We start from the raw sequence: 27,155 nt of genomic DNA, 5'->3' as shown, positions 1-27,155 counted from the left end.
TGGTGGTACATACAAGTTTTTATTGTGAAGTTGCAGTTCTACATAGAATCAATCCATCATAAACTGTTAGTCGATTACACAAATGAATTTTTAACCCATTAAATGTTAGAGCTGATGTTAAAGCAGATGGCAGTAAATACTTCCACAAACAATATGGAATATTGATTTAGCATTTTTACATCTTTCCACGTTTACAGTAAAGAATGCATCTGAATTTAAGTCATGGCTTCCCCAACAACCCCTCCCCCACCCATCGTGCCCCACTACTCCTGCAAAACCTCTGATCAAAGCTTTTCAGACATCAGTAAATTGTCTTCTTTGGACAGCACCCCTAAGATAGCAAAATTTACACATGATGCCAAAGACAATGATGGGGTTTCCATCTAGAATCAGTGCAATACTTGTCAGGATCTTGAAGACGCGATTTAAAAAATAAGCCGGCCCCACAATATAAATTTCCTTTCCTGCAGTGCTCATTAGTTTCCTTAATGACACCCAAGTTGAATCAGCCAATTAAGTCGAGGATTTCGGGGGGGGGGGGTTTACTTTGAAGCTTCGTTCTGCTCATCTTCGCCGAAGATATCATTCTGCTTTCTCTTCATTTCTTCAAAGTCAAATTCAACTCCCATCATCCTCCTGTAAATATCTTTAATATCGTCACAGGTGGTCTCAAAGTGAGTGGTTGCATCATATGTTCTAGAAATGAAAATCTGTTAAAGATAAAAAGTTAAACCGATTAATACAGGGAGTGAGGTTGCCTCAGGGCCATTTTTTGACCTCCAGCCACATAGAACCAGTTTCCCCAAACTATAGAGCACTTTGCCCACTATACAGGTCAGCGAACCAATCTTGAACAAAAACAGAAAATGCTAGAAAATCTCAGCAGGTCTGACAGCATCTGTGGGGAGAGAATAGAGCCAATATTGAGTCCAGATGACCCTTCACCAAAGTGTTTCAGATTCCAGCATCCGCAATATTTTGCTTTTATCTTAGTGAACCAGTCTCATTTGTTCAACTATTATCTATAGGTATTCTTTACAATGGCTTCTGTTTCCACCCAGCATCATTGCCTCAGGTGACAACTCATACCCTAAAATATCCAACTTGGTCTTCCTATCTTCAGCCACATACTAAGCCCTGGGCAATAGCTAATGAGTGAGCTTCATAGGTCCAAAGACTGTCAATCTGCTCAAATTATTCCCTTGTCTATTTTTCATGCCTTTTCCCTCTGCAAACCTTTACCCTTTCCCTCACTGGATACGGTTTAGGTCACAGTTGGACATGATGTCACTGAATGGTAGAAAAGGCTAAATGATCTCCTGTTCTTATTGTCCTCATCTTTACTTCAAGGCCAAGGAGGGCAGATTTAAATATACAGGGTGCACAACAGCTGTTTAATAGTCATAGTCAGTCATACAGCACAGAAGAGGCCCTTTGACCCATTGAGTCTGCACCGATAATTCTACCACTGAAGTCACACTAATTCCATTTTCCTGCACTTGTCCTGTATCCTTGAATATGATGTTTCAAGTACTCATTCAAATACTTTTTAAAGGCTGTAAAAGGTTTCTGGCCTCCACCACCTTCCCAGGCAGTGCATTCCAGATTCCCACCACCCTCAATGAAAAAAATGCTCTCAAATCCTCTCCGAATCTCCTGCTCCTTACCCTAAAACTATGCCCCCTCGTGATTGACCACTCAACCAAGGGGAACAGCTGTTTCCTATTCACCCTGTCCATACCCCTCAAAATATTATAAACCTCAATTGTGTCCCCCATCAGCCTTCGCTGCTCCAGAGAAAACAATCCAAGTCTATCCAGTCTTTCCTTATAGCTTAAATGCTCCATCCCAGGCAACATCCTGGTGAATCTCCTCTGTACCCCCTCTAGTGCAATCACATCCTTACTATAGCGAGGTGACCAGAACTGCACAATACTCCAGCTGTGGCCTAACCAATGTTCTGCACAGTTCCCACTCCCTTCTTGCACTTGTACTCGATGCCATGACTGATAAAAGCAAGTGTCCCATGTGTCTTAACTACCCTATTCACCTGCCGTCAGGAATCTGTGAATAAGTACCCCAAAAGCCATCTGTTCTTGAGCTTCCTAGTGTCCTGCTATTCATTAATGCCTTGTTACTTCTTCCAAAGTGCACCCCATGCACTTATCAGGGATAAATACCATCTGCTACTGCTCTGCCCACCTGACCAACCCATCTATGCCTTCCTGTAACCTATGGCCTTCTTCACTAACAAGCACCCTACCAATCTTGGTGTGATCTGCAAACTTGCTCATCATTTTCCCCCCCACATCAATGTATATAACAAACAATAGGATCCCAGCACTGAACCATGTGATATGCCACTGGACACCAGTCTTAAGTCACAAACAACCATTTATCACCACCCTTTGTGTCCTATTACTAAGCCAGTTTCAGATCCATCTTGCCAAGTTTCCGTAAATTCCATGTGCTGCAACCTTCGGTCTCCCATCAACTGCATTTCCCTCATCCACAAACACATTTTTGAAAAATATCAAATTTCTTAGGCATGACCTCCCTCTGACAAAGCCATGTTAATTATCCCTAACTAAGCCAAGCCTTTCCAAGATCAAGATGGACCACAATGCGAGTTCTGATATCCTCAGCTAAAGCTGTTCACTGTTCTGAATCATCCCAGAATACAAAGGCAACCATGGCTCCTTTTATTTCCTACTGCACCCTTAATTCCCTCTGCCCAACCCTGTCCCTTCAATCTCATTAACATGCAAGCAGCTTAATTCATTTTTGGTACCAAAATTGAGATCTCTTGTTCAGCTACCTTCGCTGCATTCTCTCCTTCACAACCAAGCTAAATTTCCCCAACGCCCTAATCTTGAATCTGCTCTTCTCACTCATCTCCCCACATGCCCTCGGGAGTTCAACTTGACCACGACACTCACCTTGTTCTAATAATTCCATTCCCATTAAACTCCAGTCCACCCAACTTCCCTTCATGGTCACCATGCCATCTGGTATTAAAAATGGTGGTCTCTTCTCAGGTACTGCCTTCATTTCTTCCAAATGTCTCTTCACCCCACCCTCGAATCTTAGAAAACAACTGTCGCACCGCCAACATCCTTCAAGTCCGTGAACATGTTGCCTCCAGAATTTGTGGCCAAATTTCCCACAATGTTCTGAATCTGATCAGATTTCCACTACCAGTTACACAAGACTGCTCCAATAAATGGGGTTTGAGCTCAAATCTTCCAACTCTGCTGCCACCAGGCCAAACTGAAATCACTAAATACATTACCAGGAATGATCAAGCGATATGCACTGCTCACAACAGCCAGAAACTATGAACCTTTATTTCCACTGGCTATATAACCAATTTACAACTCATGATTCTACAAATATTTTAGTTACAAAAGAATTGATGGCATCATCTGCTTACCTGGCTTTCAGTCCCCACGTCAACTGGAACATACATATCACTGATGCAAACAAATCTGAAGAGCAAAAGTACACAATAAATTAAATACCAAATTATCCCCAAAATTAAGGGGTTACAATTCAATCTACGCACTCATGCTTTAATAATAAAAAAGGTGCTGAAATTGCAGGTTTCATACATCTGATAATGGAACCATTAGAATGGACTATCTAGTCTTTTAATTTCGCGCAATATAAAATGCCCAACTCCAAGCCTTTAGAAAGGTGCCATTAGCCCAACCAATAAAAGACAGGACTCCTCCCAACTCCTCTCGAAATGGGGCAGGGTAATGCATATAGTTCCACGCAGTGGTTAGCACTGCTGCCTCAGCGCCAGGGACCCGGGTAACTGTGTGCAGTTTGTACATTCTGTGTCTGCCTCCCACACTCAAGATATATGGGTTAGGTTGATTGGCCATGCTAAATACGTGAGGTTAAGGGGATAGGGCCTGGGTGGGATTGTTACCGGTGCAGGCTTGATGGGCCAAATAGCCTCCTTCTGCACTGTAGGGACCCTAAGAAAGGCTAAATGGCCTTCCTGTGCTGTCATTTCCAGGACTCTATGAGAGCACAATTAACAACTCCACTTTAAACTTCCTGCAACCCAAGCTTACATTTTTTGAACATTCAGAAACTATTCCACTGTTTCTAATGTGTACTGACACACAAGTCAATACCAGCTTCTGACAGATAGGCAATGGTTCCCATTTTGAAATCACAAGGAAACAAGACCAGCTACTACCAGTATGGGTGGTCATATAATCAACACATCTGCCACAATAGTCTTCTACCTTGCTGGGAAGACAACAGTACAACAAAAACAAACAGCATTTAAAAAAAAAATCAATGGACCATATTAGTAATCCAGCCACGGTAAAATTGTTCTGTAGGGTGAGAAATCTCGTGTGGGGGCATAAATGTTTCTGGACAGTAAACCTCATGCAAGTTCTATCTAGCCGATGGCTGGACAGAACAAATTTAAGTTCAAACTGGCAAAATTTGAGATGATCCCAAGCTCACAACATTAATGCAAATATTTAAAGGATACCTTTAATTTGCACACTGAAAAAAGTTTAATGGATGCACTTCTTTATGAGGTAGCTAATTTTAATGCAATTCCTCTCCATATTTTGCCTTTTACTTCTAATAGTTTTAATATGGGGAAGTGTTCTATGTTGGGTATAGTTTACAAGGCCAATGATTTACATTTCTGATTTGGTTCTACCCCACAAAGCCAGTCAGGAAAATATCTACTTATGTAGTTCGACACTCACCCATCATTAATGTTACTAATTAACATGCTTATCAATTTTTCTATATCGAGTTTGTCCTCCAAATGGTTTGAAACTGCACACTGCTTTGGGACTACAACACCAACAAGGCTGGGCTAAGGCAAGCCCAATGATGGTTATGAAGCCCTCATCTATTCAACATCATTTTTATTGACCAGATCACCACATATCACGTGGGAACAAATCTCCTTCAAACATCTTCCTATAAAAATCTGATCAATTTACAATCCAAAAAATGTCTTTCAAGTAAACATTCTCTGCCAAAATATTAAAACATACTTCTGTTCGACAGGCTCCAGAAGATCCAATGCTAGTTGAATTTCACTTTCTGGATCATTGGTCTCCACTGTTGTGCTAATAATGGCAATGTACTTTCCTTGAGCAGCTACATTGTGTGCGTAGGAAATCATGCAAATGTAGATGTCTGGAGAATGTTCAAAAAAACAAAGTCAAACAAGCCAAGTTTTCCATTCTCCAAGACTACAATTTTGACAAAAGACAAAATCTGATAAAAATTGCTCTCGAAATTTTCAAATTTGACACCAAATTGGCTTCTACAAACATAGATCTTGCATTGTCTCACCAGGCTGATGACCTGAGCCCTCTAATAATCCAATTTTGTAACCAGGCATTTGAACATTCAAACCATTCTTTCTTCCACGTATATTTGGTCTCCCCGATTCTGAACTTAACCTTTAGGTGTCGACTGTCTCAGTCCTTTTCCGCTCTGCTCCCATCTTGTGTAGATCAATCCTTGAGATTTGTATCCAATACAGGATCAAGGCAGGAAGGTAGTCCATTTATAGGTGTTGTTCTATGCTAAATATTCTAGCTACAAATTGACAGGTACTTCATCGCAAGAGAACACAGAGGAGAACACGGCTCTGCTCAAATTTAAGCACAAGATTGTCTACTCACTTCCAGGAGTGTAATAAAATGTAGATTTATAAAAGCTACTCACCAGATTTTCTGTTGACCTGATTTTGGGGAATGATAATCTGACAGGAATTTACATCTGCTATGTTCTTAATGGTATGACTCATGATGCAGATGACTCGAATCACCTGGCCAATTTTCTTCACACGGTCAGACGCGTAACTGGGGTCACAGATCAGCTGCTTGCAGCGGGCAATCTGCAAACAAAATGTATATTTTTACTAAATCTGGCATAGCACCAAAACTTAAATCACAAAAGGCTACTTGGCCCATTGCGCCTCTGCCAGCAAGCAGTAGTTTTGCTGCCAACTTTCAAACAAGTACTCCTTTTTGTAAAAGACAACAATTCCTCAAACAGGATCTTTCCAACTCAATGCTGCCTTCACAAATATACCATGGATTATTTTTGGGAGGGGATTGTTCCACTATTTAGTAGACAAACTCATAAATCCCAAGTGCTCAAACGAGCAGTAAAGCTACTCCTGCTTTAGGCACCTCTATCTAAACTAGCTAAATGTGAAAAGAGAGTAGACGAGTCAGTTTTGCCAATATACAAGCTCTAACACTACAATGATCAAAGTGAAACTTCATTTTTCCAAGAAATTCACAAATTTTCCAAATATTACATACATTGATCATTTTCATAACACTTGAGTTACATAACTTGCGTATATTAGCAAACAGAAATAAGTGATGTTAAACTATTACCCTGCACGTGGACAATAACGCAGCTTAAAAATTTGTTGCTTGTTGAGACAAGTCAACACTCAATTGGGTTTATCTTTGGGTCACTGAAAAAGCAAAAATGCAAGTGGCAAATGCCCATCCAGATCATAAGTGTTCGCCCAAGTAGAAATATGGCTGCTGGCATCTACTAAGTGTCATTGCCAGCAGACCCAAATTTGTAATGCTAATATGTACAGGAATTTGGGCATCAAGCATCATTCACACTTAAAGTACTTCAGTCCTGGCTAATCCCCATTCAACATGGTGGTAACCCAATGATTTACAAACTTTTCACAAGTAGGGGCTCCAAATAATTATTCTCACTCCCAGAAACCCTGCCATTGCATTGCAACATCAGCTATCCATAAGGGAAGAGGTATCCATGTTGCAGTTTCTTTGTAAAAGATCTCACCTCTCCCTCAGACTTGACTCCAACCACTTTTCCATTTTCCATAATTATTTCTTCAATAGGCTTGTTTAACATATAGGTCCCACCATAAATAGCACTTAACCTAAAAAAAGGAAACCTGCGTTAAACCAGGTTATTCATTGCTTATGGATAGATACATGAGCACAGTACAGACCGTTTGTAGCTGTAACGTCTTCCCAATTTGTTCAAGAATTAGATCAAAGGACACCAAAATACACTGAAGCCAGGAATATCCGAGATGTCCAAACACATCCGTAATATACAAACCATGTTAAATTCCCTCAATTTCGGAAAATACTCCACCATTTGAGCTACGTCCAGTGTTTCATGACACTCATTTTTAGATCACAAAAAAGCTAAAATACTCAAAGAAATGTGTTTTCCTTGCATTCACAAGGTGAATAATTAGATTTGTAACTATGAAGCACAGATTTTTCTCTGGTCTAGAAGCCACTGACGAGTGAAATCCACGACTGCGTATAGACATCCGTAATCACGATTCCAATGTCTGCAATCCCAGATGTGTCTTAACACCAAGATTTCATTGCATCCTGCTTGACAGCACCATGCAAAATACACATTTAAAAAGCAAAATTAAAAACCTTACCAAACATATACTTGTGTTCAAATGATGAGCTGAGGGTAGCTAGCCCAGCAAGCTAACATTTCAGTTGTGAACATTCTAGACTATTTCATTTGATGACTAACTGCACAGGTTAAAGAAAATCTTTCCCCAATCTTATGAATTAATGCTGAGTAGTAATACTCCAGCGGCATTGCAGGCAGAATCATTAACACCTGTGGTATTTGCGTTTGGAAATGCTCAAAATAAGATTTAGTGGAATCGTCAAGCTTTAATCATAAAGGTACTAGAGATTTTTTTTAAAACCAGACAATTAACAGATTCAGTTTTAAATAAAAGGTGCTAGTTGCACATGTTCATTTCTGCTGCTGAGATAAAACATTTAAAAAAGAACACTGCCATCATTCATTTGTAAGAAGTCTCACAACACCAGGTTAAAGTCCAACAGGTTTATTTGGTAGCAAATACCATAAATTTTCGGAGCACAGCTCCTTCGTCAGATGGAGTGGATATCTGCCTGATTTTTGACAGGTATCTGACAGATATCCACTCCATCTGACGAAGGAGCTGTGCTCCGAAAGCTTATGGTATTTGCTACCAAATAAACCTGTTGGACTTTAACCTGGTGTTGTGAGACTTCTTACTGTGTTCACCCCAGTCCAACGCCGGCATCTCCACATCATCATTCATTTGGACAGAATATTTTTTTACACATTCGCTTCAATGGTTACAGAGCAAAAGGTACTAGAACATCTTTAATTTGCTCAAATTTACTGGAATTAAGATTTAACCACCAAAAAATGCATCCAAATAAAAATTTCAAATGGGATTGTGAGAATGGATAATGTCGCAGAGACCCAAATTACCGATTTCAACCTAGGCATTGTACGTTAGCTGCAAGTAAAGGTCAAGTACTTGCACAAAAGACGCAGACAATTGGAGTCATGTCTGATTGTGTACACACTTCCTAACGGACAAAATGAGTGATAATAAAAAAGGTTTCAGAGCAACTAGTACACACGGTCTGAGTTAGCCTGAAAGAGCAGGGTTACAGTTTAACTACAGTTTTAAAATACTATAAATTTATACTGTATCTATACTTCACTACTTTGCAAATACAGATTCAATTTGTGTATATTTTCTAGCTTAAAGTTACAAGAAAAGAATGCCGGAGCCCACCTTGCATACTCCACAATGGATTTAACTCCTTGGATTAACAATCCATTTCTCTTAATAGAACATTTGCCCATTTATAATAAATCCTCACCTGGCAAAACCCTGAGGCAGTTCCCCAAGGCCATAAAGAGGGTAAAGGTATGGACTCTTCCCATAGCGAGCCAGCGATTCACTGTAAAGCTTAATTCTGTTTAACGACTCAAGGCAAGGTTGATCAAGGTAGCTGAAATAGATACGAAGACTTAAATGTGACCATCTTATTCATTTTTCTGAAGAAAATAGAGCATTGATGGACAAGATTCATGCTGCAGCCAGTCCTGACATTCACCATACCAGCAAGTTCACAATTGCAGTCATGTGAGAATGAAGCAAAGTGGAGGCTAACTGATTCTCCTGAGGCAGAAGGAAAGGAATACCTATTCATAGCATTCCCACCCCAGATGCCGGTTGATTCCATAGGAAGACCAGAGCTACATACTGAAATACTCTGCTTAGACAACATTTGAATGATGGCACAAATCCATTAATACTATAGAGACTGACAGATCAGACCGTTGCTTGAAGCCACTGAAAATATTTTCTTCTGTTTTTATGTGCCTCAAGTAGCCAGGAATCAGATTTGGTAAATGCAATGGACAAATGCTTCATAACCTGCCACATGAAGAATCCAACTGGAGACGGCTGTCATCCTTGGAGGTGGTGACAACTTTAAGAACAAGAGCCAAGTATACTTGAATTTAGTCCTTTCTGGTATTGTGAATGAGGGAAGAAAGTAGATTGGGGAGGAAGGAAGGTTGTTGGACAACACTAGTGGCATAAAGATATATAATGCTGAACCTTCAGGATAGAGTGAAAATTAACAAACCAAAACTAAACAAAAATTAGCCTACATATATTAACTTAACAGCGATATACAAATACTACAGGAATCAAAGGAAAAGTTTATTTATAGTCACAAGCAGGCTTCATTAACATTGCAATGAAATTAGTGAAAATCCCCTAGTCGCCACACTGTTCGGGTACATTGAGGGACAATTTAGCACGGCCAATGCACCTAACCAGCAAGTCTTCCGGACTGTGGGAAGAAACCCACGCAGACACGGGGAGAACATGCAGACTTAGCACAGAGTGACCCAAGCCAGGAATCGAATCCTGGTCCCTGGCACTGTGACGCAGCAGCGCTAACCCCTGTGCCACCATGCTGGAAGAGTGCTCCACTGGTATTAGTATAATAAAAATGCAAAGGATGATCAGTGAGGCAAAAATCTCCATATGGTATTTATGCACATAAAATGTTTATACTGGATAAAAACATTACTGCAACAGAAGTACTCACTCATCAGTCCTGTACAAGGCTAGAGCATGGCCTGTAAAGTCAATGACATCCTTCCCCAAGCCATATTTCTCATATACGTTCTTCATTGTGCTGTTCTTGGGGTCAATGCCATCCCAAGTCGTGGCATCATTTGCATCATAAAGGGAAACGCGCTGTAGAAGCTTCCTATATCGATTTTTTTCCATAAAACCCAACAAGTCTAAGAAAAACGCAAAATCAATTTATGGTTAGCTCAACAGTGGCTCTTGATTTTTCTCTTGTAACCAATTACAGTTGAAACTCTCTCAACAATCCCATCTATTACAGGAAATATTTTGTCTTCTCATTTACAACGCTCCTAAAAACCACAGAAGCCTTCTAATCAGTTTTTCTTTAACAAGGCAGAGAAACACTTAACAGACAAATCTATAGGCTTAAGAAATACCTAACTCACGAGCCTGAACTGCTCTTACACTAACAACCAGTGACAGATCTGAAAAACTGGTCTTGTGTTTCATAAACTAGTCTGTCTAGACAGAATTCAAAGTTCAGAAACCTACCAATAATAATATCCCTCTCCCACCCATAAGGCAGAAAAATGACAAGTCATTTTATTGCTTTGACCAAGTTAATTAAAAATGAGAATTTTCTATTAGTTGACTAATGTGGCAGAGTTTCGATTGCTTGGTTTCTGGTTCTACAAAGCATTTGGTAATTAAAGGTTTACTCCATTGTAAAGATGCCGAACAATGAATGACAACCTGTTACCGATTCGGTCCAGAAATGATAGCCAGGGGTTCCACTATTATTTCTTGACATGCAAAAGTACAAGTCTGACGTGAAAGATTCCTCTTCTGTACCCCCCCCTAGAAGAGTGTGTGTATTTTCAAATACACAAAGGGAAAACTAGTCGAGAAACTGGAAAAAGAAAATCCATTCAGATGATTTTGGTAGCAAAGCTGAACATGTTAGAAATGGCAGCTTGCCCAAGTCTCAGATGAAGTAGTACAGTTTCCTACACACACCTGCTGCTCTAAAACAGAAAAACAACTCCGATTCAGAAAAGTAGTTAAGTAGATTTTCTGTCTTAACATCAATTCTAAAAAAAGGCATTGGAAGATTTACCGCCCAAGTGTTTTCCTGCACGAGTGACCACTAGATATTTCAATTAGACTAGTTTTTTTTTGATAGGCACAATCAGTAGAAAAGAAAATGCAATGCATGAGTTGTAATGAACACAACTAAAATCACGTATAATTTCTTAAGCACCACCATATTTTCACTATTTTATTTCCTACTCACTGGATGCCAAAGCTTCCTTTTCAGTAGATGGGACCTTGTAGATTTTGCCTTTTTTGTAAACATAGCTGCCTTCAATGACTTTAAAGTCAAGGTACCGGGTGACTTCAGTATACAGTAGCATCTTCACAAGTTGACCTGCAAACATTATGCTTTTTAGAATATATGTCAGAACACATTTTAAGTGAAACAATTAGCATAGTGCTGCAGGCATCAAGGTAGAAAGAGGGGGCGGGGGGAGAAAATAAGAGCACAAGTACAAAAAAAAGGGAGGAAAAATGATTTTACATTTTGCTTCACATGACCCCACTGTAGCTGGTTGCGGATCTCTCAAATAACAGGTTTGAGTCAAGGCTGACGTATATTCACCAAACTCTTTCTTAAACTGTGCATTTAAACCTTTCCTTTAGTCACATAGAAACCATAGTGTAGAAAGAGGCCATTCGGCCCATCGAGTCTACACGGACCACAATCCCACCCAGGCCCTACCCCCATATCCCTACACATTTACCCGCGAATCCCTCTAACCTACGCATCTCAGGACACTAAGGGGCAGTTTTAGCACAGCCAATCAACCTAACCCACACATCTTTGGACTGTGGGAGGAAACCAGAGCACCCGGAGGAAACCCACGCAGACACGAGGAGAATGTGCAAACTCCACACAGACAGTGACCCAAGCCGGGAATCGAACCCAGGTCCCTGGAGCTGTGAAGCAGCAGTGCTAACCACTGTGCTACCGTGCCGCCGTCAGTCTTCACACTGCAACATATGGCTATATCAACCCGGTTTATCTACCATGACATAGCAGAGTATCAATAAGGCATGCTACAATTAGGACAAAACCCTTTGCTTTTTAGGGAAGGAGAGGGGGTGTAGAGAGCAACGAACTACATATAAATGATGAAGAGCATCTTGTGGGGCTGGGGTGGTAGTACTGAGAGAAACAGGCAAATGTGTGTGCGCTCTGCCCCAAAGACAGCTCACAGAGGTGACTTCCCCCAAGTCCTCCATCTATTATGCTTGCAGGGGCATGAACAACCAGACAAGTGCCTCGCTGAAAGAATGTTTAGAGAACAATGCCTTTTCAAAACAAAACGTGCTTCCAAATTACTAAAGGGGATCAAATATTTATGGTCATGAACCATCACAAAATGACTGCTCCTTTAGTTTGTTCCATAGGTTATACACAAAACATTTCAAAAGACAATTCCTTACCATTTGCCATTAGAAACTTTGGAATCAGATCCACGTTCCAGTCTCTGCCCCTGCCCATGGACTCTGGTGGCGAACCGGGGAGATTAAACCTTTTGTACAGCTGAAGAAAATGGCATGAATTTAGAATATAGTGTAAATGAGAAATGCATGGACTAATTATTTTCTTGTAACAAAATCTGACGCACCAAAATTAGGAAAACAAATTTAAACCAACTTGTGTAGACAGCCCATGGTATCATTACTCTTTTTGCTGAGGACTAAAATCTTAAAATCAATCTCTTTCTGGAGGCCAACTCTCAGGAATGCTACAAAAGCAGTGGATAAAACTAATATCTGTGGTTAAAATTTCTCTCAGCAACCACTGGATTTCAGCTGCATTAAATTTTAATATTTGGCCAAATAGTCCCCACATGAAGTGAAAAATGATGTCAGTTCTGAATAAAAGTCTTCATTTGCTGAAAGAAAAATTGATTAGCAAGAATATTCTCCATTTTGCTGCTAAAAGGACAGGAGGAACATTATGGAGTGACAGCTCAAGTCAACAGCATGACTAGACAATCTACGCACTAAATTCCAGGTACACATGGATCCATACATAACAAGTTCAAAAGTAAAGAGAAGGGTCACAATTGCCACCTAGAGCATATGAACAACTGCACTGCTGTGTGAAAATTACTTCCATTCATGACACTTTTCGCTGAAGTGGAATGTTTTCTGTGGGCATAAAGGAAATTATTTTGTGCAAACAATGCCCCACAAGCAGTCAGATATAAACAAGTCAAACTGCTGTTGGTGTTGCTGGCTGGCTCAGGGTGAAGTGCTGGTGGCAACTTGGTCAATGGTCACAAACCACCAAAGTAGGACACAATATTACAGTTTTACGCCTGAAATTGCATTTCCAACAAACTATTTCCTCAGAGCTGTAACAAAGCGTCAACTAAGTCTAGATGATGGCCTGATGTTGATGTGGTGAATATGGATTTCAGTAAAGCGTTTGATAAGGTTCCCCCTCGGTAAGCTATTGCAGAAGATACGGAGGCATGGGATTGAGGGTGATTTAGCGGTTTGGATCAGGAATTGGCTAGCTGTAAGAAGACAGAGGGTGGTGGTTGATGGGAAATGTTCATCCTGGAGTTCAGTTACTAGTGGTGTACCGCAGGGATCTGTTTTGGGGCCACTGCTGTTTGTCATTTTTATAAATGACCTGGATGAGGGCGTAGAAGGATGGGTTAGTAAATTTGCAGATGACACTAAAGTCGGTGGAGTTGTGGACACTGCGGAAGGTTGTTGCAGGTTAGAGGGACATAGATAAGCTGCAGAGCTGGGCCAAGAGGTGGCAAATGGAGTTCAATGTGGAAAAGTGTGAGGTGATTCATTTTGGAAGGAGTAACAGGATTACAGAGTACTGGGCTAATGGTACGATACTTGGTAGTGTGGAAGAACAGAGATCTCGGTGTCCATGTGCATAGATCTGAAAGTTGGCACCCAGGTTGATAGGGTTGTTAAGAAGGCGTACGGAGTGTTAGCTTTTATTGGTAGAGGGATTGAGTTTCGGAGCCAGGAGGTCATGTTGCAGCTGTACAAAACTCTGGTACGGCTGCATTTGGAGTATTATGTACAGTTCTGGCTGCATTATAGGAAGGATGTAGAAGCATTGGAAAGGGTGCAGAGGAGATTTACCAGGATGTTGCCTGGTATGGTGGGAAGGTCTCATGAGGAAAGGCTGAGGGACTGGAGGTTGTTTTCGTTAGAGAGAAGGTTAAGAGGTGACTTAGAGGCATACAAGATGATCAGAGGATTAGACAGGGCGGATAGCGAGAGCCTTTTTCCTCAGATGGTGATAGCTAGCACGAGGGGACATAGCTCTAAATCGAGGGGTGATAGATATAGGACAGATGTCAGAGGTAGGTTCTTTACTCAGAGTAGTAAGGGTGTGGAATGCCCTGCCTGCAGCAGTAGTGGACTCACCAACATTAAGGGCCAACATTAAATGGTCATTGGATAAACATAAATAGTGTAGGTTAGATAGGTTTCACTGATCGGTGCAACAGAGGGCCGAAGGGCCTGTACTGCGCTGTAATGTTCTATGATGTGGGATGGGGCGGGGGTCTAACCTACAATCTACTGGGTCAGACATTCAATTATCCCAACTAAGCCAAACCAGTAGAGAAAATTAAACATGGAACAAGAGCAGAAAATGGATGCAGATTCCAGCATCCACAGCATTTTGCTTTTAAAATTAAACATGGGCCAGGTATGCCATATTTCACAAATGGTGAAATGTTGGATACTGTTGAACTGACCTGACGACGCCTAATCCACCAAGTTGAAGGTTTGACATTGAACAGAATGAAGTCAGTGGCACATTGCAGTTATTTTGCCTTCAGGGGGCATTCTGACCAGCAGGGAGAGATCAATATTCTAACACAAGCACTTTTTTTTGGGGGGGAAAAGGAAATAAATTGAAAGCATAGGATGTAAAAACGATCAGAATTCATGAATGCATATAACAGAGTGAAGGGAAGGAACAAATCAGTTCTTCCTTATTACTTACATCATCTAGGGGCGTTATAGATGCACTTTCACCTCCATAGTAAGAGTTGCGATCCATGTGCAAGACCTTCCTCCCTTTCACAGACATTATACCAGAAAGGATGCATTCCTGCAAAAGTTGAAAAATAGAACTCTCAATTCAGATGAAGCTATTTGAGGTGTTGGATCAGTCATAAAATGCATCACAAAACAACATAATAGTGCAAGGTCTGTCCCATGCAGCGTCATTCGCACGATGGAAATAGAAAGAGAAAGCTCTCCATTACTTATTTTACTTTGCATCCAAAAATCCATTCAAGGCACCATACAAATGATGCACACCGCCTTAGTTGAATAACTTAAAACTGGAGTTTAGATTATGTTGCTACAAAGTGGATCAAATACTTAGCTAACTTGTGCTACAATAAAGATCATGCCACAAACGATGATTCAGATTCTAACACGACCCACAGTAGCTTTCCTTACATTGGCAAAGCAAAGTTACCTAGTCAGTGAAAGGGATTTCAAAACTAATCTTACAATTTTGAATGCATGACCCATTGAGTTTTCTTTTCTCCAAAATGTAACCAAAAACAGGAGGGACCTGCAAGTCAAGGTCTCAACCATTCAGAGTAATAATGAATTAAAAGCAAATTTTCCAGCGCAAATTAAACTGAGCCAGCAAGAAAAGCTCAAATTAAAATCAGTCAAGTGATGAGCTATCAACTGCACAAATCCTGGAAATGTTTAAGGATGTGTAACAGTGGGTTACAATGCGATTTTGGATTCTTCCTGGAGAAATACCACAAAATTAAAATTTCTAGCAAAAACCTCAGCTAACACTTACTTCAGGCTTAAATAGACTGTAGTTACAGAACAGTGCAGAAGGCAGCCATTCAGCCCATCGGCTGGAATTTTACTGTCCCGCCCACCACGGGAATCAGAGCGGGTGAGGGGCAGGCTATGAAAAGCTCTGTTGACTTTGGGTGGAATTTAAGATTTTGGGGCAAGCGAGGCTTGAAAATCCTGCCCACTGTCTGCACCAGCTCTTCAAACAAGCATTTCACTGGCTGCCATTTTCCTGCCCACCTCCTATAACCCTGTGGATCCTTTTCAAATAATCACCGAATTCCCTTTTCAAATATGTTGATTAAACCTGCCTCCACCACACTCACCGGCAGTGCTTTCCAGCTTGTAAGCATTTGCTGCATGAAAGATTTATTAAAATCTTGCTTTTGCCAATTACTTCAAATCTTTGCCCACCTGTTCTTGATCTTTGCATGGCGAGAACAGTTTCTCCCTGACCTGCTGTCCACACCCCTCACGCTATTTGAATAGCTCTATCAAGTCTCCGCAGGCAACTTTTTTTGCACGTCCTGTCCTGGATGGCAAATTCAGGAGCAGCTTCTGCAGAATTCTACTTTGTCACTCCTTCTAACATTACTCGATCCCATTAAAGCTTTTTTCTAATCCACAATTCAACACGTTAAAACCTTTTGGCACTGTTCCACTGGGATCTCTCTGGATACAAGCTGCAGGTTATTAGTTCAGCTTCCAGGATGGACAGTACAATATCATATTGGAGCAATTTTGACCCATCAAGCAGACCAAGATTGCAAATATGGTTACCATGGATCAGGGTGCTTTAAAGCATAGACTCTTTTCAGTTACACTGCAAGTGGCTAAAATGGAGGAATGGATCACAGGCATTCTACAGCCCAATCATATCAAAGACACTACTTTATCCACAAACTAGAATTGTTAGTTGCACAAATTTTTTTAATGTACAAGTCTGGCTTTTCCCTGACGATTAAAGTGTACTCAGCTAACCAAGTTCCTATTGAGCAAAATGACAGTCAGAGATATACAGCATGGAAATAGGCCCTTCAGCCCAAATCGTCCATGCGGACCAGTTTTCCTAAACAAAATTATTCCCATTTGCCTGCATTTGGTCTATATCCCTCTAAATCTTTCCCATCCATGTACCTGTCCAAATGTCTTTTTAAATGTTGTAATTGTACCCGCCTCTACCAGCTCATTCCATAAACACACCACCCTCAGTGTGAAAAAGTTGCCCCTTTCCCCCCCCTCTCCTTAAACATATGCCCTCTAGTTTTGGACTCCCCTACCCTGGGGAAAGACCTTGGCTATTCACCTTATGTATGCCCGTCATGATTAGAAGGTCACCCCTCAACCTCCCAGGCTCCAGGGAAAAAATCCCAGCCTATCCAGCTTTTCCTTTGAACTCAAATCTTCCAGTTGTGGCAACATCCATGTAAATCTTTTTTGCACCCTTCCCCAGTTTAACATCCTCCCTAGAGCAGGGTGACCAGAATTGTACCCTGTTACATATGCCATGAATAGACTGTTCACTGAAGTACTGACAATTACCTTTTAAGAACTACCAGCCTATAGAATACATACTTCAAACAGCAGTATATACATTGCCAGACAGAAACACGTTTCATTTACAAGGTATGCACTTAGAAAACTGAACCAACCCACAGGAGTTTAATAAGTTTCCTTCAGCACATATTTACTGTCACATTTATATTCAAGAAGTAGGTCACTGGTCTCAAAAGGCCTGCCAGTGATGTGGTGGTGCTTGTATTGGTCACTTCCCTGATGCAGTGAAAGCAGATCAAACAAGAGATCATTTAAAGAAATTTTGCATTTACTCCACTTCTCCATTCTTACCCCTCCACTGCAGGATAAATCAAGCAAATTCACGCATGTGAACTTTCATGTTACACATTACTGGACAGCTGTCCCATCTGGCCAGACAATTCAGACAGGAACTCAAAAACCATATTGCACAAAGATCTGATCTCAATCTGTATCTGCCCCTTTTACCCTCGATTCCATTAGACACCAAATACTCATCCAATTATTTGCAAAGCATTAACCGCTTTAAATTAGGATTTTACACATGCTACAAGAAAAAAAAATCATACCTCCCTAAGCACTCTTCCCTGAGGCTTGCTCATATTCTAAATTATCCCATGTCCCAGCATTTTAACTTTATGTGTCAGTAGCACAGTGGTTAGCACTGCTGCCTTAGTGCCAAGGACCCTGGTTCAATTCCCAGCTTGGGTCACTATGCGGAGTCTGCACATTCTCCCCGTGTCTGCATGGGTTTCCTCTGGGTGCTCCAGTTTCCTCACACAGTCCGAAAGGCATGCTGGTCAAGTGCATTGGCGATGCTAAATTCTTCCTCAGTGTACCCAAAAAGGGGCCGGAGAGTGGAGACAAGGGATTTTCACAGCAACTTCATTGTAGTGTTAATTTAAGCCTTCTCGTGACACTCAAACTTTAAACTTCATCTCAAATTATCTATAGAACATAAGGGATTTTAGCCATGTGCAGTCACAACTCAGAACCATCCTCGTGCTTGAACTGTTGTCACCAATGTGGGAGCATTTCAAAACTAAATACTATGTTAAATGCAGTCAGTGATAATCAATAACTTTGTTCCAGCTATTAGAGAGATGTCCTTGAGATCTCTGCCTTGGTCAGCAATTAAACCAAAACTCTTATCATCCTGTACATATTTCATACCATTATTCAGTAGAACCCCTATCTGTGGTTAGTACTCCAGACTCGAGTTGGATGCAAAAGCCACAATCAAATTTAAAACTGCAAGTATATTCTCATCAATTCTGGATGTTACAAATACCACAGGAACTAGAACAAACCTCACTGGAAATTAGTCATTGCCCCCGTCAGATTTTTACATTCTACCAGTTCATAGTAGACACTTCCACCTTAAGTTAGTCGACTCGTTTGCTTATATGATCTTAGCGTACAAACTGTACACCATCATATAAGCAAACAAAACCAAATAAAAGCTCAAATGTGGTGAATTAAATAATTTTGTTTGGTAGCAAAATACCTGTGAGCAAAACCTCAAATGCCTTTCAATTTAAATCAAGCATAATTACATTAAACACATTAAGATTTATTGCTTGGATAATATTGTGCTAACAGATTTTTAAATCTGAAGTTTGAATGCAATTCCCAGTATTTAATCTATTAACATAATTGTCACAGATTCAGGTTGGTCACTATTGATGTGAATAATGCCCTTCCCTTCGTGCCTGTTTACTGCAGTGCTATGCAACAATTTCCAGTTCTTCCAGAGCTGTACACATGACTAGTTACAAGCTTACATAAAGTAACTCTAATTCTGAGTTTGTTACCCTGATTTCCTTTGCACTGGAAGATGGAGGGGGGAAAGGAAGGTCACAAAACGTTGAGGGGTTTACAAAACTCTTCCACTCTGAGCATTCAGCAAGATCAAAAGACTGCTAAGCATCAAGCTTAGCAGTCCTTCTGTTAATTCAATTTGTTAAATAAACAATTAATTCAACCCAACCCAAATAATGCACTTGGATGACAAATATGTCAGAATCAAAACATTAAATGTGCAAATTTCATGACATCTATAATAAAACAAGCTTTGCTTGAATCAGGACACAACCATCAACACAATTCAAAGTTTCATTGCGTCTGCCTCAACCTTTGTGAAAATGGTGCCGTCATTTTGAGTCGTACAATGTTCTCAAAATAGTTGTTCTAAAAAGACAAGAGGATACAAAATGCCATTTCCTGTGACAAAGCCAGCAGCCCACAGACAGGAGTTTACAAATACAGCACATCTTCACTGAAATTAAAAATGAGAATCAGCAAAAATTTGGCCAATTGTATCTTAATTTAAGAATGTCTGCACCTTCAACAAATTAATGCATCTTTATCATATTTAATTAGATGCAAGGTTCAAAAAGTAATTAATGGCTATAAAATGCTGGAACAGAGGCTCCAGTGTATTGAAGAGCTAATGGTCGTAAAACTGGATAGTTTAAGTAATAGTGAATCAGTGGAAAGCTACAACATGCAGTCATGCATACGGACATATATATCTCTCCACACACACCACTGACAAGAATCAAAAGCAAAACAGCAGATACAGCAAATATTGTAATCAGATTCAAAAGGAGCTGAATCTTTTTATACCGTGGATATGCCACATGGGGAAAAAATTAGCCTGTACTTGGTGAGCAGAAACAACCAGAAATATCGACTAACAAATTAGTGTAAATACATAGGACTACAGTAAATAAAATGGACTGGATGTTACGAGGAAGAGAGACAGTGTAAAATTTAAATAGGACAGATCTTTGAATAGGTGGGTTCCAATGAGTCATAATGAAAACATTTAACTCTCCAAGGATGCTGCCAGACCTGCTGGACTTGATTTCAGCATCTATAGCATTTTGCTTTTATCTTATTTGAGGCATTGTTCAGGGTCCAATCTGGAGTACTGGACACCATTCAAATCACCTCATTGTCAAAGACATAAAGCCCTCGTGGAAATTCAGGTCAGTGAACTGCTTGTAAATTGTTATGGCCAGAAGTAGCTATATGAAGGTTGATTGGCCATGGTAAATCACTCCTTAGTGTCAGGGGATTAGCAGTGTAAATGTGGGGTTATGGGGATAGGGCCTGGGCAAGTTTGTGGTCAATGCAGACTCGATGGTCCGAATGGCCTCCTTCTGCTCTGTAGGGATTCTATGAAATGCAGATAAATTGAGAAATATAGATTTCACACAAAATCTGAAAGACTCCGAGGGGGGGTGGGGAGAGAGACGACGACGACGATATTCATGTCCAGGGACAAAACAACTAGACGTGAACTTTAAGGCTAAAGCACTGGTCAAAATTGCCCAAAACCTATATCACTTCAACCAGAGGTGTTCTCTGTGCAGCATGCTAAGATTTGTCAAATCCCGGACTGCAATAACTACAAGGATATCATCCATTTAAAGAAAAGAAAATGGAGTGTATTTTGGCACAACCTAGTGAATCAAATTAATGAAGGTATAATGCAAATTTACTTTTGACCGATACGAGCTGGCACTAACAGAGTGAAACTTCTTCTGGATATAATCTTTCTCCTGCCCTCCACCTCTACCAAAACATAACTATTTCTCACATCATGACAAGTTTTGTCAAATCTGATCATGCAGTCTAGTAAATTAAGATTGCACATCCGAATAATAAACGACAAAGAACCAACCAGGTTAAGTGGTTGCAAGACAAACACATAACCACTGTTTCCTGTAATTTCTAAAAGAAACCCTTCCAAGAAAATGGAGAAGCCTAGTTTTACTTGCAAAATAAACTATAAAGTAACACATCTAATAAACATCAGATTAGATGCACATCTCTTCTGCCTTCTACATCCCATAAAACATTTTTTTTTTGCACAATTACTTGCTTGGAAAGCTATTCAACTGGAGCTCATTTCAAAACCCTCAGGACGATATTTATGATTACAAAGCAACTAAAACTAATGGGTGCAAGTTTATTGAAGTGCTTTGATAGGGAAAATATATTTAAAAGGGTGCAAAGAAGCAGTGATTTTGTCAGTAGCAACACAAGAACACAAATTACTTGCATACTGATTTTTTGCTATTTCCACAGAGCAGCATCTTCAGTAACCAAGCGGACAGTTTTAAAACAGTTTGAAAGATAGTTTTAGTTGTCATTCCCTGTTCAAATTAGATCAGGGATTAAGATAATGAAAGTTAAGCAAAACACATCCTGCAACTTCCAAAGGCAGTGTTTACTGACAGTGCAATCAATCCAGAGATTTAGTGGTTACAGTGGGCTATAAAATTGACAACTCAGCTTCTGATACTAGCCAGGATTTGGTCTTATCCCAGGGTACTACCATTCTCCCATTGTCTTGTCATTTTGATTCCAAGCAACAGTAAGAGTTTTGGGGGTGGCGGAGTAGCATTCAAGGCTACAGAGGGATTTGAAAAACGGACAAAGTTTGAAAGCAGTATTGCTTAATTGAGAACCAAATTCAGTCAGCAACCAAAGGGGTAATGGCTGAACAGACTTGGCACAAGTTAAGACACGTACAGTTTTGGATGACTTCAAGCTTATGGAGTCTGGCCACTGGAATAGTCAAATCTAGAAGAGAGAGAGATTCAGTGGATGAGGCGAGGCTGAGCAGAACTGTCTAATGTTAGTGGTGGGAATAAGCAATTCTTAATAGTACATCTGTGATTAGGATTTCATTTGCAGATCAAAAATGCCACAATTTTGAACAACCTGAAATGATCAGAACAAAACAGCACCAAGGCAGAAAGCAACATTCAATTCAACCATTGCAAGGGATATAAGGAGTATCTGCCACTGACGTTTAGATCATTTAAACTATTTGCCTTTTACCAGCAAAATACTAGTCAGATGAACAAGTGCATCTCTGCTACCTATAATATTTTGGGCATTTAAATCAGATCTGAGTACACCAAGTTATTTTTAGTGACTTACTGAACTGATTTTCAAAGCACTGCATAGTGCCCACAACCATACTGGACCCTTATCCACTCCACTCCAAGGCTCCTCTTCTAAACTGCATGGTGCAACAGGCGAAACCAATGGAAACACTATTGCTAAACTGAAGGTGTCACTATGATTAAAAAGAGACTTTACAGCCTAATTAAATTTTTGAATTACTCATTGTGCACAATGCAGACAACAAGAACAAGTGAACAAATGCCAACATTACCTCTAACAATGACAGCTCCACTGCCAGTGTATAATTGCTACTACAAGTGTCAGAAATTAATGACCGGCAAGTGGACCAGTTAAACTGCTGCTACCCACTGCTCAGCCAATATTCCACATTTTAAATAGTGTAATTTTAAGCAGAGACTCAAAGGCCAGAATCAAGTTGTACTGCAGGTTCCTACAGATGGGCCAAAATGTTTGACCTTTAATTCCTCAAATGTATAATATCTTTCAATGGGATAACTAAAAGGATACCAAAACGATTAATACAAACATAATGCTGATGGGCAGCATATCCATATAAATCAAACCATGCAAATTAATAAGCTTTTTATAATCTATTGACTAACCATTTTTGCTTAAGATCTGTTTTGAACCTCAGATTTGGCAGATTTACTGCACGTTTTAATGTCTTGTAAAAACCAGCCACTTTATCACCTCTGATTTATCTGTACACCTGCAACTTAAGTTTATAAATTCAGGAACCTAATGACTGCTTATCTGTCTACTCAGATATCAGACTTACCTAATATTAACACTAATTACTGGCCAAGCCAGCAATGACATCAGATTTCAGCATCAGCGTGGAAAGCAATCTAGATCACATGCATAAAAGTCCCAAGTTACAGCTTAAAAAATATATTTCTTTACAACCAGAACAGGTGGTGCGCTCAGGACAGCAGAACACAGAATATGCCACTAGTCACACAATCTTCCATTTTTCCCCCCTGGTCAAACCACATCAACCCATGATTATTGTGGAACTACTTCTTCCCATGAGCCCATTTCATAATAAGGCGATCACAGCAACTCCCAATCCAAAGCAGAACTGAGAACTGACTGGCTCTCAGACTTCCACAATCAAACTATGCACCATTTGTGTCAGTTTTGTGTTTGTTCTTCAATACATTGAATCACATTTTTCACTTCCATTTATGGTAACATCTCTTGGTTCACCACTATTGCACTAAATTAAACGATTACCAGAGTTAAAAAAAAAAATTCCCTACCACTTTCTCTCCCAGGTTGTCAGTCTTGCCTCAGTGATAGCATGCACACCCTGACTCAGAAGCTCATGGATCCAAGCCCCCTGCTCAAGAATTGAACACATTCTAGGTTCACATTATATTGTCTTTTAAATGAGATGCCAAAGCCACATCTGCCCCATTTGGTCAGTGTAAAAGATTTATTGGTGCAATTTGTACAGGAGCAGAGTGTTTTCCTGCTGTCCTGGCCTATAGTTATGCCATTTCTGGGAACTTCCAGCACACACTTTCCTGCAATGCCACAGTGACTGCATTTCAATTGGCTACAATTCACTTTGGGATATTCTGAAGTTGTGGAGGTGCAGTTTAGATAAAAAGCTCTTTCTTTTCCTTCATCCTGTACAGTAGGCCTTTTCCTTCAACTTGGCTTGGGTGATGTGGTAGCTAAGATTATCTCAGTAATGTGGACACTACCCAGCCATAAAAAGGAACGGAGAAGAAAACAGGCGAACCCATTGAAAGAATGTGTTCAATGGACCAGTAACTTTATTCACAATTTTTTTTGCAACTAGACCAATAACTTAGAAGCAATTAGTTAATTTCATTCACAAGTCCTAGATAAAAACTTCAATGAATAAAGGAAAAACAAAAGCTATAATTCGGTTTTTCATTAGTAAATTGAAATGCAGAGAAATAAAATGCTTTTAAAAAGGACAAATTAACAGTCTGACTGTTGTTTTCAACAAATTTAAATATATTTTCCATAAAATGATTAAAACTGCATGTTAAGGGAGGCAGGGAGAATGGAAGTTGCACTCTTTGCTGAGGATTTTCTCATTCTTTCATGAGCCGCTCGTAAGACCAGCATTTGTTGCCCACCCACAATTGCCCTTGAGCCAAGAGGCTTGCTCAGTCATTTCAGAGGGAAATTGCTGTGGGCCTGGAGTCAAATGTAGGTTAGACCAGTTAAGGGAGGCAGATATCCTTCCCAAAAAGTGAACCAGATTGCCTTCTACAACAGTTGTTTATTTACATATCAGTCACTTCAAGAGTCATGTAGACGCGAAACATTAACTCTTTCCACAGATGCTGAATTTACCCAGCATTTTCCAAAGTCGTGTTTTGTAACTAGATCAACTGCTGACCCTCTTCAACCATGCCGATTAAAATATCTGAGTATCTAATAAATACCAAAAACACTATGAATCCATTAAATTTCATCTACGGTACCATTATGGAGACCAATTTTACATTCCAGATTATTAACTGAATTTAAATTCTACCAGCTGCCATGGTGGGGTTTGAACCCATGTCACAGCATTAGCCTGGGCCTCTGGATTATGAGTCTAGTGACATCTCTCCCCAAGGCTACTCACCTATTTCTCCCAAAATGTATCCTGCATATTTACATATGCCACGCGTTAATTATATTCACCACACACTAAACAGTACAATTTTGCTTATATTAGTCATTGCATACAGGTTACACCCCACCATTTGGAAGGTTTTCAGACATTGCTTAAGTTTTACTCTTGCAACAAGACTAATCCACATAAGCCACAGCAGAGAAAAACAGGTCCAAAGTCCTGTTTTGTAACTAGATCAACTGCTGACCCCTCTTCAGCCATGCTGATTAAAATGTCTACAAATCTAATAGATACCAAAAACACATACTATAAACCATGAATCCATTAAACTTCATCTATGGTACCTACTGCATTGCTTTACAAGGCAGTTATTTCACCAAGTAATGCAGTGTAAATACATTACTAAATACTAGGGGAATTTCACAGTAACTTCATTGCAGTGTTAATGTAAGCCTCATTGTGACTAATAAACCTTTTTAAAAAAAAGTCATTCCTTCTGCAGCAATGCTTTCAAATTTTCAGTAAATTTAACAAACAAGATCACTTTCCTCCTCATACAAGCCTCCCTAACCTTTCACTGGTACAGCTGCAAATGTAATGTTCCCCATACTGTGTAGTACAAAGGGAACAATTTTAATCCTTAGGTTCCACCTGCTCACACAAAAGTGAATCAATGAAGGAAGTTTGAAAAGCATAATTGCATTATTACCACTTTCACATTTACAGTGGTTACATGGAACATACATCTTTATTAACTAACCAACACAAAAGACAAGTATAGAAAATGCTGGAAAATCTCAGCAGGTCTGACAGCATCTGACTCTTTGTCACCCACTCAAAACGTTGGCTCTATTCTCTATCCATGGATACTGTCAGACCTGCTGAGGTTTTCCAGCATTTTCTGTTTTTGCTTCAGATTCCAGCATCCGCAGTATTTTGCCTTAAAGATAGACACAGAAATTGCTGGAACGATTCGGCATCTGTTGAGAGAGAGAGAGAAATAAAGAGAAAGAAACAGGGGTTAACATTTCAGGTCTGTGACTTTTCAGTAGAATATTTCTCCCAGTGCTGCTAGACCAGTATTTCCAGCTTGTTTTTTTTTTCCAAATTTCAGCATTCCTTTTACCATTGCGTCGAGGAAAAATATGACAAAATAAGCAAAAACGTTGCAGGATGCTGGAGGGTGGGGGGGGGGGGGAAGGAATCAAACAAAAACGGAGAATACTGGAAAAAAAAACCTCAAGCAGCCTCTGTGTAAAAAGTAGAGGAAAATGATGAATTGCTTGGGGAAAATAGCTCCCCTTTCTCTCTCTCTCTACACCCAGGTGCCCAGCCTCGGGCTTCACCACCGCCAACTCACTAGCTTCCGGTATCTACAAAAAGAGAAACACCCCATTTTTTTAATTATACATCTTTAGGTGGGGGTTGGGGGGGGGGGTGAGAAATGTTCTTTCAGAGAGAGAGAGGGCAATGAATTAATTTGCAAATATAATCCCCTTCCCCATTGCTGCATGAGCCGTCTGCCCAGCCCCCTCCCTCCCTCCCTCCCCTCCCCCTGACTCAGCTGGAAGCAAGAGCGACACAGAGTGAGGGAGTGAGAGAGGCCTGAGGCCTAGGCGGGCGCTGCCTTCCCTCACTCACCCACCCACTCTCCTCCAATGGATAACACCGACTCACTCCCGGCTACTGCAAGCAAAAAGGCCAACGCACCGTGAGCCCGGTGCCCAGCACGATCACGTCGTATTCCTCATTCATCTTGCGGAGTTTCGGTGTATTTTGTTTTTTTCTCCCGGGGGGGGTGGGGTGGAGACAGACAGGCAGCGCGCGCGCTCCACTCTCCGATCTGGAACCGTCGCTGCTCGTACACGGCGCACACCCCGCGCTCTTCTGGGGGAAAAAAAAAGGACCCTCCCAACACGCATGCGTACAAAGAATACGCCGGCCCCGCCCTCTTGGAGGACCGCGTGTGGCGCAGGCGCGTTGCTCCAAAAGCGACCCCCCCCGCCGCCCAAAAGTTCCTTTTTTTTAGCGCAGGCGCCGATCTTCTGGCCTGACGAGAAAGGTGTGTTGCTGCGCAAGCGCAAGTCACTCCCGTTCGGGCGGGTGGCTTTCCCCCCGAAGCCAGTCCTAATGCGCAGGCGCCACCGACCAACGTCTTACGGCGCAGGCCGCAGCTCTCCCTGCTCGGGAGGAGGTTCACCCGCAGCACCTCCTAATGCGCAGGCGCCGGTGTCGGCTGGC

The 27,155-nt window shown here is 40.7% G+C and overlaps 1 protein-coding gene across 1 annotated transcript; it reads right to left on the bottom strand.

Annotated features, from left to right (window-relative positions):
- gdi2 (GDP dissociation inhibitor 2) lies at positions 1-27,128 on the bottom strand. Its single transcript, XM_078235846.1, has 11 exons — positions 26,625-27,128; positions 15,000-15,107; positions 12,446-12,545; positions 11,232-11,366; positions 9,951-10,149; positions 8,706-8,837; positions 6,838-6,937; positions 5,725-5,896; positions 5,043-5,187; positions 3,434-3,488; positions 1-710 (listed from the first exon to the last, which is right to left on the bottom strand). The coding sequence occupies exons 1-11, from the start codon at positions 26,667-26,669 to the stop codon at positions 543-545; spliced, it is 1,359 nt and encodes a 452-aa protein (XP_078091972.1). The 5' UTR covers positions 26,670-27,128; the 3' UTR covers positions 1-542.
- Between the last annotated feature and the right edge of the window lie 27 nt (positions 27,129-27,155).

This window comes from Mustelus asterias, chromosome 19, assembly GCF_964213995.1.
Source record: "Mustelus asterias chromosome 19, sMusAst1.hap1.1, whole genome shotgun sequence".
Lineage (NCBI taxonomy): Eukaryota > Metazoa > Chordata > Chondrichthyes > Carcharhiniformes > Triakidae > Mustelus > Mustelus asterias.
Note: the sequence above shows the minus strand (reverse complement) of the source record. Positions and strands in the feature narration are given on the sequence as shown.

What these genes read in the sequence shown, in the direction of transcription:
- gdi2 (XM_078235846.1), bottom strand. Translation starts at nt 26,669, where the DNA reads ATGAATGAGGAATACGACGTGATCGTGCTGGGCACCGGGCTCACG. An exon ending in TGCTGGGCACCGGGCTCACG is followed by an intron (nt 15,108 to 26,624) that starts GTGCGTTGGCCT and finishes CAACTTTTGCAG; the next exon opens with GAATGCATCCTTTCTGGTAT. An exon ending in CTGCCTCAGGGTTTTGCCAG is followed by an intron (nt 6,938 to 8,705) that starts GTGAGGATTTAT and finishes TCCTTTTTTTAG; the next exon opens with GTTAAGTGCTATTTATGGTG.